The following is a 17,654-nucleotide window of genomic DNA, read 5'->3' as shown; positions in this document are numbered from 1 at the left end:
GCCTATACCACTTCTGCATAGAGTGCTGAAGAAGATCAAGCGCGACCGGGCACAAGTCATCCTTGTGGCTCCGGACTGGGCACAAAGGTACTGGTATCCCGAGCTACTCAGTATGTCAGTCGATCCCCCGGTTCGTCTGCCTCTTCAGGAGGGCATTCTGTCGCAGCAGCAGGGGACGGTCCTCCACCCGAACCTGTCCAGTCTCCACCTCCACTCTTGGAGATTGAGCGGCGCAAGTTGAGGCCATTTGACTTGCCTCCTGAAGTCTGTAACATCATTCTGGCAGCCAGGCGTCCCTCCACAAAGTCGGTATACGTCTGCAGGTGGAACAGATTTGTGGCATGGTGCACAGCAAAGGCTGTGGATCCCCTCAATGCCCCTCTTTCTGAGGTTCTCTTTCTTCTCTCTCTTGCCCAGCAGGGCTCTGCTCTGGGCACTGTCAAGGGCTATCTTTCAGCCTTTCTGAGGCTGCCTGACCAACCTTCTTTGTTCAAGTCCCCTATCGTTAATCGATTCCTGAAGGGCATCACTCATACGTTTCCTCCTGTTCCCTTCGTGATGCCTCAGTGGGACTTGAACCTGGTTCTTACTTTTCTGATGTGCGCTCCCTTTGAGCCACTTCACAACTGTCCTCTTCGCCTTCTAACTTTGAAGACTGCCTTCCTGGTAGCCATCACCTCTGCCAGGAGAGTGAGTGAGCTCCAGGCTCTATCTTGTAAACCTCCTTTCCTTTCAGTCCATCCGGGCAAGGTTGTGTTACGGTCAAGGCTCTCCTTCCTACCCAAGGCAGTCACAGCCTTCCACATTGGGCAATCCATCACGTTGCCCACCTTCTTTCCGCCTCCGCACCCCTCGAGAGAGAGGAGGAGAGGCTCCACCGTCTGGACCCAAAACGTGCGCTCTCATTTTATCTGAATCGCACACAACAGTTCCGGGTGGATGATCAACTCTTTGTTGAGTACGCGGGCGCTAAGAAAGGGAAAACGGTGCACAAGCGGACCATCTCCCGGTGGATAATCTTGTGTATCCAGGCGTGTTACTCCTTGGCTAAGAAGGAACCCCCTGTTGGGCTGAGGGCTCATTCCACTCGAGCCACAGCCACTACAACTGCCTTGGGCCGAGGTGTGCCCTTGCAGGACATTTGCCAGGCGGCTACGTGGGCCTCGCTACACACGTTTGCAAGACACTATTGCCTGGACAGTCAAGTCCGGAGGGACGGCTACTTCGGCCGTTCCGTCCTCCAGGACTTTCTGGTGTGATTCTTGGTTCGCGGACCCACCACCACGGGGATGGTATTGCTGGGGTATCTATTCTAAGGTAAGGAATCTATCACTATTGTGTCTCTTTCAGATGCACAAGTTACTACTTGTGTAACGATATATCTGTAAGAGACATTAGTTAGTGATAGATTCCTTACCGACCCACCCATCCTCCCCGTTCTGCGAACCGATATCTAGGGTTAAGGTCATCCCCTTTCAGGGCCCTAGTTTCATGGCACCAGTGTTGGTTTTTGGCATGGCTCTGCGCTTCTGGCGTGGAAAAGCGGTGTCTAAGAACTGACGTCAGCACGCGGAGGCGGCGTCTAAGTACTCCGACTACGTCATCACGGCGCCCATGACGCCGACGACGGACGCGGAGCCGCAGACGACGCCTACCGACGCGCAAGGGTACTGCTACGCAAAAGTTTCCAGATCCACTCTGACACCTGGGGATATTCTAAGGTAAGGAGTCTATCACTAACTAATGTCTCTTACAGATATATCGTTACACAAGTAGTAACTTGTGCGTCATGACCATAAATATTCAGTTTGGACAATGAAAGGTTTGGAGTAGTCTGGACTCTTGAGAATAGGTGCAGTGCACATGGGCTGCTTTAGGTCATCAAATGCCTTTTGACAGCGAACTGTCCACTGAACTTTCTTTGGCATTTTCTTACTTGTCAGGTCATTAAGAGGGGTCACAATTGTCCCATAATTTCTGACAAATTTCCTGTAGTAACCAGACAGGCCAAGAAAGCTCTGATCTGTGTCTGGGTGGTTGGAGGAGCCCAGTCCTTTATGGCCTGTATCTTGCTCTCCAATGGTTGAACCTGGCCTCCACCTACAAGGTGGCCCAGGTACACAACCTGACTCTGCCCTATCTGGTACTTAGTAGCCTTGATAGTGAGGCCTGCCTTTTGCAGGGCCTCCAAAACTTTCCTCAGGTGGATCAGGTGATCCTCCCAGGTGGAGCTAAAGACAGCAATATCATCTAGATATGCTGCACAAAAGTCATCCAATCCAGTGAGAACTTGGTTCACCAACCTTTGAAAAGTGGCAGGTGCATTTTTCAAACCAAAGGGCATCACCACAAATTGGTAATGACCTCCTGTGGTAGAAAATGTTGTTTTGGCCTTGGCATCCTCAGCTAACCTGATTTGCTAATAACCAGCTGTCAGGTCAAATGTACTCAAGAATTTGGCAGAAGCCAATTTACCAATAAGTTCATCTGCTCTTGGTAGTGGATGGGCATCTGTCTTAGTGACAGCATTGAGACCCCTGTAGTCTACACAAAACCTCATCTCTCTCTTACCATCATGGGTGTGAGGTTTTGGCACTAGAACTACAGGACTAGCCCAAGGGCTCTCTGAGGGTTCAATGACTCCCAATTCCAACATCTTTTGTACTTCTTTCTTTATGCAGTCCGTGACGTGGTCAGGTTGCCTGTAGATTTTACTCTTTATAGGCAGACTGTCACCAGTGTCCACCTCATGGGTGCACCAGTGTGTCTGACTGGGGGTCAGAGAGAACATTTGTCTAAAGGATTCAAGAACCTGTTTGCAATCCTTTTGCTGATGTTCAGAGAGGCTGTCAGAAAAGACTACACCATCTACTGACCCATCATCAGGGTTCTGAGTGAGCAGGTCTGGGAGAGGGTCACTCTCTTCCTCCTGTCCCTCATCTGTGGCCATGAGCAAGCCCATGTCCTCCCTGTCAACAAATGCCTTGAGCCTGTTCACATGAAGTACTCTGTGAGGGCTCCTGGGAGTTCCAAGGTCTACCAGGTAGGTGACCTCTCCCTTTTGTTCAATGATGGTATGGGGTCCAGACCATTTGTCTTGGAGAGCTGTTGGGGCCACTGGCTCCAACACCCACACCTTCTGTCCAGGCTGGTAAACAGTAAGATCTGAAAGAGACACGTTAGTGATAGATTCCTTACCTTAGAATATCCCCAGGCGTCAGACTGGATCCGGAAATTTTTGCGTAGCAATACCCCTGCGCGCTGGTAGGCGTCGTCTGCGGCTCCGCGTCCGTCGTCGGCGTCGTGAGCGCCGGGATGACGTCATCGGAGTATATAGACGGCGCCCATGCGCGCTGACGTCAGTTCTTCTTTTTTCCGCGCCAGCTAGCGCAGATCCGGAAGAAGCTCTACCCCCAGTCACTTTTTGACTGAAATCTTTTTGATCTTTTTGATCCTCTACTTAGTCGATTCTCGACTATCGGTGCCAGGGATGCCCGGGTTCAAGCCTTGCTCGAAGTGCGGCCGACTCATGTCGGTCACGGACCCCCATCGCCGGTGCCTGAAGTGCTTAGGCCTCGACCACGACGATCGAACCTGTGACGACTGCCGGGCCCTGACGTCGAAGGCTAGGCGGGAGCGGTCCCGCAAGCGTCTCGAGCTGAGGCAGTCGGCCCCGCGCCGCTCCAGGTCCCGGTCCCGGTCCCACGGGAGGTCGAGGGACAGGTCGCGAGGTCGGAGTCATCGACGTTCCGGGAGTGGTCACCGATCGTCTGGTTCCAAGTCCTCAGGTAAGAGGCATGAGAGGTCGGAGCGACACCATCGGTCCTCCGACCCGCCCCGTCGCTCGCACGATGCGACCGGGGATTCGGGCGACACCGCCCACGCGGCTCCGCGGGAGTCGCAAGCGTCGCCGCCTGCCCCACACCTTCGGGTCCCTGGGCACGGCGCGTCGCAGGAGGAGGTCGAGAGGTACCTCATGGCCATGAGGGCCCTCCCTCCTCAGTCGGTTCCCGTGGGGCCTTCGGGCCGATCGGCTCCGTCTGGAGGTCCTTCCGGGTCGGGCGCTTCGGCCCCGACGACGTCGGGTGCTTCGGCCCCGGCGCCGCTGGCGACTTCGGTCCCGGCGCCGCGCGACCTCGCTGGATCCGGCTCCGGATCCGGGACCTCGCCGGTCGACCTTACGACCTCACCGGCGACGTCCCTTCAGGTGTCGTCCCCGGCAGCCGTAGTGGTTGCCGACCCCAATGCTTCCTACGGTCCGCCTCAGGCGTCGGAGGGGCGCCGCTGGGCGCCGATTCCGACGACCTTCGGAGAATTCTATCTCCACGAGGAGGCCCTGGCTGTTGATCCTGGTCTCCAGGAGCCGGGTGACGAGGAGCAGTGGGAGGGGTCCGAGGACCCTCTGGCACGTGATTGCCAGTCTCATCAGGACTGGACATATGAGCTTGGGGAGGCCAGTGGTATTGACACATCGCCAGACACTGGATTTACATCGCCCCCGACTGTGGCTTCGGAGGCGGGTTCCGCTTACAGTGTAGTGTTGACGAAGGCAGCTAAGGCCCTACACCTTGAGCTCCCCGTCGCGGCCGTGAGGACTAATCTCCTCACTGAGGTGCTCAAACAGCAGTCCGGCTCCGCGGAGCCCCTTCTGCCGTTCAATGAGGCCTTGTGTGACGTTCTGCTGGGCACTTGGTCCAAGCCCGCCACAGGTCCCCCTGTGGATAGGAACGTGGCCAGACGCTACCGCCCGGCACCGGGCGACCCTTGCTTTTTGTCCACCCACCCCACCCCCGAGAGCCTGGTCATCCAGGCCTCCACTTCCCAGACCGCATTCCCGACGGCCCCGCCCGATCGGGAATCCAAGAGATATGAGCAGTTCGGGAAGAAGGTCTTCTCGTCTGTGAGCCTAGGGCTCCGGTCAGTGAACACCAACTGTCTCTTGGGCCGCTACACCCACACTCTGTGGGACACGGTTGCGGAGGTGCTGCCACAATGCCCTGAGGAGGTCAGGGCTAAACTCAGTCAAACCCTTGCGGACGGCCGAGATGCGGCACGCTTTTCTATCCGGTGTGGGCTGGATACCACGGACTCACTGGGCAGGGCGATGGCAACGACGGTGGCGGTTCGACGCCACGCCTGGTTGAGGTCCGCCAATTTCTCGGCCGATGTCCAGGCCACTCTCCTGGACATGCCGTTTGATGGCCGTCGCCTCTTTGGCGACAAGGCAGACCATGCGCTGGAACGTTTTAAGGACTCCAGGGCCACGGCCAAGTCCTTGGGCCTTGCGGCCCCACGCCAGCAATCGGGTGCCTTTCGCACCTTTCGTGGCCACGGAAGGGGCGCCCCACCACGGACCGTCAGCCACGCGCCGCAGAATGTTCAGCAACGCGGTGGCGGCCGTGGGAACCGCCGTGGCGGTGGTCGGGGCCAGCGGCGAGGCCAGTCCACACCTCCCTCAGCAGCCCCCGCCTCAAAACCTTCCTAGTCCGAGCTTTCAGGCCCATGTGACGCCTGTGGGAGGCAGGGTTCGCCATCACCTCTCCCACTGGCATACAGTCACTTCGGACAGGTGGGTGCTGCAAATTGTCCGAAGGGGTTTCTCCCTCCCCTTCGAGTCTTCCCCTCCATCCATGCCACCTCAATACCACCGTGTGTCGGGGGATCACTTGCAACTTCTGCAGGAGGAGGTTTCGGCCCTCTTGGCCAAGAGGGCCATCGAGCGCGTTCCTGGGCCAGAAGTAGGACGTGGTTGTTACTCCCACTACTTTCTGGTACCCAAGAAGGGCAAAGGGGGCCTACGCCCTATCTTGGACCTGCGGAACGTCAACGGCTTCCTCCGGACGGAGAAGTTCAAGATGCTCACTTTGGCTCAGGTCCTGGCTGCCCTGGACCCAGGAGACTGGATGGTAGCGTTGGACTTGCAGGACGCCTATTTCCACATCCCCGTCCTGCCGGGCCACCGGCGTTACCTGCGGTTCACGGTAGGCCAAGAGCATTTTCAGTTTACCGTGCTCCCCTTCGGCCTTACCAGCGCCCCACGGGTGTTCACGAAGGTGATGGCGGTGGTCGCAGCCCATCTGCGCAGGCAGGGGGTATCAGTCTTCCCCTACCTCGACGACTGGTTGTTGAAGGCGGGCTCGCCCCAGACAGTCGTCAGCCACCTCCAGACTACGGCCGACCTCCTGCACTTGCTGGGGTTCTCCATCAATGTGCCGAAGTCACACCTGTGTCCCTCTCAGAAGCTCCTCTTCATCGGAGCGGTTCTCGACTCGGCGCGGTTTCGGGTTTACCCACCCGAGCAGCGGGTTCGGGATATTCAGGCTCTGATTCCTATCTTCGGGCCGTTATCCCGGGTCTCGGTCAGGTTGACGCTGCGGCTTCTGGGACTGATGGCCTCCTGCATCCTTCTGGTGCGTCACGCCAGGTGGCGGATGCGGGCTCTGCAGTGGGACCTGAAGTTTCAGTGGGCCCAGCATCAGGGCAACCTGTCCGATCATGTCCTGATCTCGGAGGGCACTGCGAAGCAACTGCAGTGGTGGCTCACGGACCGCGACTGGGTCAGTGGCAGACCCCTCTCTCTACCCCAGCCGGAGCACGTAGTTGTGACGGACGCGTCCCTCCAGGGCTGGGGAGGCCACATGGGAGAGGCGGAGATCAGAGGCCTCTGGTCTCCGGCAGAGTCCCGGCTCCACATCAACCTTCTGGAGCTGCGGGCGGTTCGTCTTGCACTGAAGGCATTCCTCCCCTCTGTCAGGGGGAGCGTGGTGCAAGTGTTCACCGACAACACCACCGCCATGTGGTACTGCAACAAACTGGGCGGTGTGGGGTCGTGGACCCTTTGCCAGGAGGCTCTGCGCCTCTGGCAGTGGCTGGAACATCAGGGCGTGACTCTGGTGGTTCAACACCTGGCAGGTTCTCTGAATGCCAGGGCGGACGAACTCAGCCGCCGGTGCATGATGGATCACGAATGGCGTCTGAACTCGGACGTGGCGCAAGGTCTCTTTCGACAGTGGGGAGAGCCTTGGTTAGATCTATTCGCCACAGAAGAGAACGCGCAATGTCAGCAGTTCTGCGCGTTGGAGTTTCCAAGGCGGCACTCGCTCGGAGACGCTTTTCGTCGCGAGTGGAGCTGCGGCCTGTTGTACGCCTTTCCGCCTATACCACTTCTGCCCAGAGTGCTGAAGAAGATCAAGCGCGACCGGGCCCAAGTTATCCTTGTGGCTCCGGACTGGGCTCGAAGATACTGGTATCCCGAGCTACTCAGCATGTCAGTCGATCCCCCGATTCGTCTGCCTCTTCGGGAGGACCTTCTGTCGCAGCAGTAGGGGACGGTCCTGCACCCGAACCTGTCCAGTCTCCACCTACAAGCTTGGAGATTGAGCGGCGGCAGTTGAGGCCATTTGACTTGCCTCCCGAAGTCTGTGACATCATTCTGGCAGCCAGGCGTCCCTCCACTAAGTCGGTATACGCCTGCCGGTGGAATAGATTTGTGGCATGGTGCGCAGCAAAGGCTGTGGATCCCCTCTCTGCACCCCTTTCGGAAGTGCTGCTCTTTCTTCTTTCCCTTGCCCAGCAGGGCTCTGCTCTGGGCACTCTTAAAGGGTACCTTTCTGCTCTTTCTGCCTTCTTGAGGCTACCAGATCAGCCTTCTTTGTTCAAGTCCCCTATAGTGAGTAGATTTCTGAAGGGCATCACACACATGTTCCCTCCTGTTCCCTTCGTGATGCCCCAGTGGGACTTGAATCTTGTTCTCACCTATCTGATGTGTGCTCCCTTTGAGCCACTTCATAACTGTCCTCTTCGTCTCCTTACGCTGAAGACGGCCTTCCTGGTTGCCATCACCTCTGCCAGGAGGGTGAGTGAGCTCCAGGCTCTTTCTTCTTCTCCGCCTTTCCTGTCTGTTCATCCTGATAAGGTGGTGTTGCGTACACGACCTTCCTTTCTGCCCAAGGTTGTCACGGCCTTCCACATCGGGCAGTCCATCACCTTGCCCACCTTCTTTCCGCCTCCGCATCCCTCGAAAGAGGAGGAGAGGCTCCACCGTCTGGATCCTAAACGTGCGCTCTCCTACTACCTAGACCGCACTCGCCAATTCCGGGTGGATGACCAACTCTTCGTTGGTTACGTGGGCGCGAAGAAGGGAAAGGCTGTACACAAGAGGACCATCTCCAGGTGGATCATCTTGTGCATCCAAGCATGCTACTCCATGGCGAGGAAGGAGCCCCCGGCTGGATTGCGGGCTCACTCCACTCGGGCCACGGCAACGACAACTGCCCTGGGCCGCGGTGTCCCCCTGCAGGACATCTGTCAGGCAGCCACGTGGGCCTCGCTGCACACGTTCGCAAGGCACTACTGCCTGGACAGTCAAGTCCGGAGGGATGGCTTCTTTGGCCGTTCCGTCCTCCAGGACTTTCTGGTGTGATATTGGTTCGCAGACCCACCACCGGGGTTGGTATTGCTGGGGTATCTATTCTAAGGTAAGGAATCTATCACTAACGTGTCTCTTTCAGATGCACAAGTTACTACTTGTGTAACGATATATCTGTAAGAGACATTAGTTAGTGATAGATTCCTTACCGCCCTCCCATCCTCCCCGTTCTGCGAACCGATATTTAGGGTTTAGGTCATCCCCTTTCAGGGCCCTAGTTTCAATGGCACCAGTGTTAGTTCTATCATGGCTCTGCGTATCTGGCGCGGAAAAGCTGTGTTATCAGAACTGACGTCAGCGCGCATGGGCGCCGTCTATATACTCCGATGACGTCATCCCGGCGCTCACGACGCCGACGACGGACGCGGAGCCGCAGACGACGCCTACCAGCGCGCAGGGGTATTGCTACGCAAAAATTTCCGGATCCAGTCTGACGCCTGGGGATATTCTAAGGTAAGGAATCTATCACTAACTAATGTCTCTTACAGATATATCGTTACACAAGTAGTAACTTGTGCAACAGCCTTTTGGCCATACCAAGCTTTTTGAAGTTCTTGGCTGGCCTCAAGGTTTTTAGATGCCTTCTCCATGTACTCTGCCATCCTGGAGTGGAGACCAAGTACATAGTCCACTATGTCAAGCTTAGGCTTTTTGAGAGGTAACTCCCATCCTTCCTTTACAAGACATAGGAGTCCTCTTACAGGATGCCCAAATAGAAGCTCAAAAGGGCTGTAGCAAACCCCCTTCTGTGGGACCTCCTTGTAAGCAAACAGAAGGCAGGGTAAAAGGATGTCCCATCTTCGCCTAAGCTTTTCTGGTAACCCTTTTATCATCCCTTTTAGGGTGTTGATGAATCTCTCCACAAGCCCATTGAACTGTGGGTGATAGGGGGTGGTGAATTTGTAGTTCACACCACACTCCTTCCACATTGCAGTCAAGTATCCTGACATAAAGTTTGCACCTCTGTCAGAGACAACCTCCTTAGGAAACCCCACTCTGGAGAATACTCCAAGTAGGACCCTGGCCACAACAGGAGCTGTAGTGGTCCTAAAGGGAATAGCTTCTGGATACCTAGTGGCATGATCCACTACCACTAGTATAAATCTCTGCCCAGATGCTGTTGAGGGGGTCCATTGGTCCAACAATGTCAATCCCCACTCTTTCAAAGGGTACCCCCACCACAGGTAGTGGTTTAAGGAGGGCCTTTGTTGTGCCACCTGATTTGCCACTGCCTTGACAGGTGACACATGAGCGACAAAACTCTTTGGTGTCTTCAGACATATGAGGCCAGTGAAAGTGTGGGACAAGTCTTTCCCAAGTCTTGTTCTGGCCTAAGTGACCTGCAAGGGAATCTCATGGGCTAAGGTAAGAAGGAAACTTCTCAGAGACAAGGGGATAACCAGCCTCCTGGTAGTACCAGGCTTGGGGTCTCTTGCCTCAGAGTATAGGAGTCCATCATCCTAGTACACCTTGTGGGTACCTGTAGCATTCCCTGCAGCCTCAGCAGCAGCCTGCTGTCTAAGGGGTTCAAGAGAGGAACAGTCTAACTGTGCCTGCCTCAGGTCTGCCCTGGAAGGTCCCCCTGACCCAAGAAACTCAACCTGATCAGGTTCAAGCTCCTCTAGGCCAGTTCCTTCTGGGGTCTTTGGGTCAGCCTCCTGAGAGGGCTGATCCTCACCTTGAGGTAGGGGGGAAGGCACTGCCTTAACCCTACTGCTCTTTCTCTTGGGAAGTGTCTGGTCCATTGTTCCAGGATCCAGCACTTGTTCAGCTGGGCATTTTTTGGCCTGTGACCTAGTCACAGCAAGGACATGTGCTGACAAACCTAACAGTTCCACATGAGTCCTATACTCCATTTCTGACCATAAGGAGGATTCCAAATCATTGCCCAACAGACAGTCCACTGGGAGGTCTGAACTAACTACAACCCTTTTGAGGCCAGTTACCCCTTCCCAGGAGAAGTTAACAACTGCCATACTGTGATTGGTAGTGACATTGCTAGCAATGGTCACTAGGTAGTCTGAACCTAGTATTACCTGATCAGGGTCCACAAAGTTTGGTGTCACCATAGTGACACTGGCACAAGTGTCCCTGTAGGCCTGAGCCATTTTTCCAATGATTAAAGGTGTTTGTCTGCATTTGCCCAGAGTACTGGGACTTACAGTAGGGGTCAAATCCATGTCCCCAGTACAAACAAGAACAGCCTGTGTAGGTATCCTGACCAAGTCAGAACCCACCTCAGTTCCCAGGGTTAACCTAACTATAGCCTTGGGGGGTGCACTACCACTACTAACTGTACTAGGGGGTGCAGGTGCCTCAGGGGCAGTAGTGGTAGGAGCTGTGCCTTTCTTGGTGCACTCACTAAACCAGTGAGTCTTACTTTTACAGTATTGGCACCATGGTTTTATTTGACCATCATTCTTCTTCTTTTGGGAATTCTGGGACCCACCCTCCTTAGATTGTTGGGGCCCTGTTGAAGACTTATGGTCATTTTGCTTTTTCTCATTATTACCCTTCTGGTCTGCTTTCTTCTGACCACCACCTTGGTTCTGGTTCTGCTGCTTGACCCTTGTCCTGACCCATCTGTCTGCCTTCTTTCCCAATTCTTGGGGAGAGGTCAGATCTGAGTCAATCAAGTGCTGATGTAACAACTGGTTCTGACAATTTTTTAAAATTTGCTCTCATAATTAGATTATACAATCCTGTGTAATCAGTAACTTTACTTCCCTGTAACCAGCCTTCCAAAGCCTTAGTGGCACAATCAACAAAGTCAGTCCAATCCTGAGCTTGATTTTTCTGGGTGTCTCTGAACATCAACCTGTACTGTTCAGTTGTTAAGCCAGACCCATCAATCAAGGCACTTTTCAGGACTTGGTAATCATTAGCATCCTCATCTCTAACAGTGAGGAGCTTGTCTCTTCCTTTACCTTCAACGGGAAGCCACAATATAGCTGCCCACTGACTCTGGGGTACCTGCTGTACTTTGCAGGCCCTCTCCAGAGCAGTCATCCATTTGTGGATGTCATCTCCTACTTTAAAGGAGGGCACTATTTTACTCCGGTGTCTATTATCAAAACTCCTGTCTTTATCTCTAGGGATAATGCTGCCACCAGTGGGTTCTAACCCACTCAATTTCTGCTCTCTGGCAAAGGCAAGTTTCTCTTTGGCAAGGGCAAGTTCTTCCCTCTCAATCCTCAGATTCACTTCCTTCATCTTTGCTTCATGTTCACTACTCTGAGGGGATGTCATCCCTCTCTGAGAAGATGCCTGAGAGACATGGGTGAGAATAGATCTGTTAGAGCCTCTGGAGTGAGACCTAACTCGTCTATTCCCAAGGTTAGGCCTGCTTGAGGATGGGCCTGGGGCTCCCCCGTTCCACCCTCATGTAGGCTTAAGTTGGCCCTGTTAAGTCTACTGACTATAACCTGACCATTGTCTACCTCTCCATCAGATGATTCTCCATCTTCCTCACCATCTACATCCTCTGTTTCAGGGAGGTTAGATTCAGGGTCACCTTCTAAGGGGGGCATACTTCCATCTGTAGGATCAAAGGGGCCTGGATTAGAAGCCCTTCTAGCATCATATGACTCTAAGAGACCTATCAGAAAAAGAAGGGTAGGGTTAGAACCCTGTTTCAGTTTCCTGGAGGTACACAATTGTCTCATCTCCTGGAAGCTGGGGGCTGCATATCTTGAAATGACCTGTGGAGGGTCAATAGCCACAAGGGGAGCCACTGTGTTCTCTCCTGTGGCAGACATGCTTTCTAGTGAGGTGTAAGTGGTGCACTTACCTACCCTATGTGTTTTCCTACTGATCCCTTGCTAAGAGTTGTAGTCAGGGTGTGCTACTCCCTTTCTACTACAACAGCTGGTTCAGTAGAACTCAGAGTATTTCTAAGCTTGTTATATGTACCTATGGTACCTTATGTGATCTTTCAAATGATATCTCAAAATTATACTTGGTAAAAACAACAGCAAGCTCAAATCCCAACCGCTGCACACCAATGTGAGAAGTTGGCCTGATATATGATGCTCACTAGTTCTAGTGATCACCTTGTATCAGTCTAAACAACCCTTATGGTGATTGGTTGCAAGTCAACCTTATAGACCAGCTATCCTAATGGTAGCATGGACAAAGCAGACTTAGGCTAAACTCTTTTGGCATGTGAAGCCAGCTGTTTTACCACATATAACCCCTTGAATACCAAATGAAAGGACACCACACAGGAAGTTATGAAAATAAACAAGATATTTATTAACTAACATTCACCTCTGAACTCTTTATGAGGTCAGAGGGCTAAGCACATGACAAGACTCTTAAGAAAAATACATTAAGTTGCACGAGGTACAATGTTGCCCTAGGGGCGCAACAAACCATATACTAAACAAGTGGTATAAGGAAGTCGATAGAAGGAATGGAGCTGTCCAGAGGCTTTAGGATCGCTGGGACTACACTATCCTAACTTTAGGTAAGTAATAAGAGGCCCACGGAACGCGTGTGCAGAGTGTGAACTCCCACGCGAGATGCGTAACAACGTCTATGGACAGTACAGTTCAAGAAAAAGGTGAGTACGGACAATCCTGACTAGTTAGGACTAAAACGACTGTGAATCTGGACACTAGGAGAGTCAATCTACGCTTGAGCACCGAAATGCTCTTGTTACCTCACCCACAGGCTGCGGGTGCATAGGTGCGAAGTTGTGTCGGGTTCCTGCGTTGATGTCTATGGAGCCTGGAAGAAAAGATGCTGCAGGCGACCATGAGGAAAATGTCCGGTGTGATCCAAGGGTGGATCACGGAAGCTGAAGACCTGAAAGCAGAGGGGACAATGTTCAAAGTCACTAGCCAGTGACTGGAGTGGAACCAGGAAGGAACCAGATGCTGTTGTCGCGCTCAGGTGAAGAGTGGACGCTTGACTCTGCAGCCACGTGGACCAGGAGGTGTCTTCGACGACCAGGATGGAGGCACGAGCTGTCCCACGCAGGCTCTCGCTGACGGCGGTGTTGGATCCGGATTCGGCGTCAACATGCCTTGGCAAAGGCAACCCACGCGGTTAGTGGAATCGGCGTCTGGTGCGGGCCAGGAGGGTCCGGGGTGCTTCTCCTTTGCAGGGAAGCAAGGGCCAGTCTGGAGCAACCAGACCAGCGGTGTGGATTTCAAGCATCGTCGTCTAGGAGGCCACTAGCCAGCCGGCAAGTGACCAGACAACGCGTCGAGCAGCAATCAAGCAAAAGGGCCCCACGCAGATCTCGTGGATGCTGGAGGGCTTATCTTCTGTGCAGGAGCTGCTTGGGGCTGGGGCATCTCAATCCCCTAAGCACTTTGTCGAGGCTACCTCAGAAGTCGTGCTGGAAACGAAGTGCAGTTTCTTCAAGATGGCCGGTCCCACGTGTCTCGTCGCACCCACGGATCTCAGCTGTGCTGCAGATGTAAGTAGAGGTCGGAGAATTCTGGAAGTCCGGGTCTCGTCGGGCTCTGAAGTCTGGATCCACTCGGGAAGACGGCAAAGTGAACCGCTGGAACGCTTGATGGTGCCTGCTTGTGCAGGGTGGACACTCCTTGCCCACAAGGGAGATTTCTTCAGTCTTCTGTGGAGCAGAACGTCGAAGTCCAGAGTTTCTTCTTTTAGATTCAATTCAGGATAATTTAATTTGGGATGGGACCAGCTCCTACCTTTATTCTCCTAAAGGGGGCTGTACTATCACTAGGTCCCTCTTATGGGTGGGACCAGGAAGGGGGGTGGTTACACCCCCTATCCTTTGTCCGGTTTCGCGCCAGAGCTGGGGCTGGAGTGCCCCAGCAACTGGTTTGAACAAAATCCTGTCTGGGGTGGTGCTAGCACCTCCCAAGGCAGGAAACCCTTTGTCCAAGCCTCCCTCGCTGGAAGGACTCCCAGCAGCAGGAGTTCAGACTTGTGTCTGTGGTGGCAGCATCCATTTTGTGATGCTGAGGCTCGAGTTAACTTTAACCGGGGTTCACAGTTAGGTACATGTCGTGTCCCTCTAGAAGGGTGAAATGCTACCCCGTCGCCAGAATTGGCGAGGGGGTAGTATTCCAATTCGTATGACACCTTACTCAACATGTTTTGATAATGCTATGCCAAAGTTAGCAATAACCGCGAGGATTATAAGGCACTTAAGAGTATATGGTATAGCGTTATCATGGAAACAGCTAAAGGACTTGGTTCTGAAAGCTGCAGACAGGCTCAGCTCATGCCAGAGCACTATCTCACATAATTCCAAGCACTCTGCCTCCAGCATTGTTAAGGCCTGCCATAGGAGTGACTTATAGGAGTATATGTGTCAATTTTAGGTTTAGATATAGGCATACTATATCTAAAGCAAAGGGTGATTACACCACCTTGCCCCAGCTGATTGATCAGCCAGTTGTCAGATTAGGATGGCCAGCCAGTGGTGGCATAATACATGCTGCAGCCCCTGATAGGCCTTGGGTTCACTTATTCCCTAGGTACCTATGGTACACTGTACAAGGACTTACAAGAGTGACCCAATACCAATTGGCAAATGCACCTAGAGTACATGGATGTTAATTTAGAGAGAGAACAGCTAGGCTGTGGGTCTGATTAGCAGGCCCACAGCCAGGGAAAGTCGTAAACCAGTGAAGCAAAAAGCAAAAATCTGGGGTGACCATAGGATTGCAGACCCTACTCTCCTACACTTATGTTCCTCCAGGTGTCAGAGGGGAACAGTTTTTGAATGGATCTAAAGACTGCAGAATTATTTTTCCTACTCCTTCAAGGGGAAAGACGTTGATTTAATATATATATATATATATATATATATATATATATATATATATATATATATATATATATATATATATATATATATATATATATATATATATATAATTACAATTGAATACAAAATGACATTAAGAACAATAAAACATCACTAACGATACAAGGAATGATAAGGGTCTTTAGGTATATCAGCATCCAATAATTGAAATTAATTCTCTTGGTCCGAATATGGATTAGGTGTACAGTATTAAAGGCTTAAAAAGCAGACAGAACTGATTGAGCAAATTGCAGAAAATTACTTGCTGGCTGTTATTTCGCTTGAAATATTTCTGTGGATTTTCTTTTCAATAAACTTCTTGCAAACAACCTATATTCATGTCCAGCTATCTCCAAAGTGATAAATTCAGAATGCATTTAACCCAAACCTGTCAACCAAACTGACTGCATCACACAAGTAGGTTAGACCGTTAATGTATTCCATGTGCTTGGATTCTATCTGAACACGGCATTGATCTGATAGTCTGGTTAATGATATGCCCTAGTATATGAATTAGCATTTGCATACTCCTCCCTATTTTATGAATGTCCTAAAGGAGACCTGGGATGCTCTCAACCAGAAGTTGTTAGTATCAATTTAAAACTTGTTTTGTAGTTTTGTGTAAATCCTAAGCAAGATTTCCCCGAAATGTTAAAGCCACCCTTTCCTTCATGGTGAATTAAATAGGTTGTACTATTTTTTGTTTGCATCATTAGGTTGTTATGAAACAGAATGCGGTCATAGAGCACTTGAAACAGAAAAAAACACTGTCTCCGGCAGAGCGAGAGGAAAATCAAAGGTAAGAACTCTCTGCATGCATGGAGTCAGACATATAAATACTCATATTTACATGAAGTAACAGCTTGAGTCCTATAATGAAAACGTTCACTAGTATTGGAACAGTTTAACAATAGATTTTTTCCTTTTGAGAAGCCTTTAGTATTTGCAAGCCTTTGCATACACGGGTGGTTGCATGATTTAAACGCTGATGCTGGATTAGTGTCGTTTAGGTGGGTTTTAAGAGTCTTTCCCAGTCCATATATGCACTGGGCATGCCTATTAGCTTCTATGATGGATCTTTCAAGACTTCACCGGGTTGTTTCTCGGAGCATATCTCCATTCATTAATGGTCTGTAGTTGAAAGGCCGAGTAATACTCCTTATGTCTGGAAGTACATGTCTCTGGTTGTAGACTGATCTACAGAGTGTCTGTAGAACTATGCTGAATGTGCCCTTGTCTCACAGAAGTGTCTTGACCAGTTTGTCAAACCTTATTTACTAAGACTCAAGGTCACAAAGGGGTATTTTGGAGTACATACAATAGACTTTGACAGTATGATCATTTTCAAAAATTGAGGCTTTCCACATCAATAGGAGGGGCATTCTCTGCCACTGCTCCACATCTACCAGAAAATCTTGCAGCACAACTTCTACTTTCTGTAGTAGGGGATCTCTGTGTATAGTCATAATCTAGTGAATAGTCCCGCCCATGTGCGTGGACCCCGGAGCAATCAAAAATAATCTCTTAAGTTGTCAAAAAATGCAGAACTGCAAAGACACTTAAGAGAGAATTTAAAAACTGATAATGCAGCCTATATCTACAGGCTACACTGTCCAGTACTTCAACTAGAAATTCCACCAAAAATCCACACAAACAGCACAGCCTGCCCAGTTTCCTCCATAGAGAAACTTCCCTCTACCAGAAAAAGCCTCTGGAATAATAGAGAGGAAGGTATGGACAGACAAGCCCCATAGGCTGCCATTATGTGGCTTAAACAGGATACTGTGCCTTTAACCTCATCGCTGCTAGCCATATTCCCCTCCGGTGCTGAAGTATAATGGTAATGGGTGTGGTCATGACGGAACGGTTCCGTCATCAGCACAGCTCCGCTGTGCCTCATGACGGAACCGTTCCGTCATGAGCACCGAAGGGGTTAAGAGAACTTTCCAGAACTTCTCCCAGTATCCCAGAATGCACAGCAGGTCCCTTTTACTTTCATTACTTTTTTCCGGCTCCTGCTAGCAGGACCCTGGAGCATTGAGCATTGAGCTCTCCCTTTTCAAGGGTTTATTGGATTTTTGAGCACTTTTGGTGTTTAAAAGTGTTTCAGTTTGTGTGCTTGGTGCTTTTCTTCACTTCTGTGTATTTGTTCAGGCTTTTTAGGGCTCTAAAATGCCTGCTCTCTTCGACAAGTGCCCAGGATGTGCAAGGAAGAAGTCCAAGTCGGATCCACAAGACGTCTGCTCCCGGTCTCCGTCGGCGTCGATGGCATCAACGATGATGTCGAGAGGGATGACGACGGTGTATTCCCCATCTCCCCATTCTTCGTCGTCAGCGTCGAGCCGTTGACGTCGGAGAGAGAGCGGCAGGGGGTCAGCGTCGAGGGGATCCTCCACGTCGAGGACCTCGAGGAAGCGATCGACGCCG

At 51.7% G+C, this 17,654-nt stretch overlaps 1 protein-coding gene across 3 annotated transcripts in view; it reads left to right on the top strand.

The window, feature by feature from the left end:
• The window catches only part of BPTF (bromodomain PHD finger transcription factor), a 1,660,779-nt gene that overhangs the window by 1,204,748 nt on the left and 438,377 nt on the right, over window positions 1–17,654 (top strand). For all 3 annotated transcript variants that reach the window (XM_086930929.1, XM_086930930.1, XM_086930928.1), the window contains exon 25: window positions 15,944–16,026. In XM_086930929.1, the coding sequence (XP_086787055.1) occupies window positions 15,944–16,026 (83 nt within the window). The remainder of the gene's footprint in view (window positions 1–15,943; window positions 16,027–17,654) is intronic.

This window comes from Lissotriton vulgaris, chromosome 7, assembly GCF_964263255.1.
Source record: "Lissotriton vulgaris chromosome 7, aLisVul1.2, whole genome shotgun sequence".
NCBI lineage: Eukaryota > Metazoa > Chordata > Amphibia > Caudata > Salamandridae > Lissotriton > Lissotriton vulgaris.
Note: the sequence above shows the minus strand (reverse complement) of the source record. Positions and strands in the feature narration are given on the sequence as shown.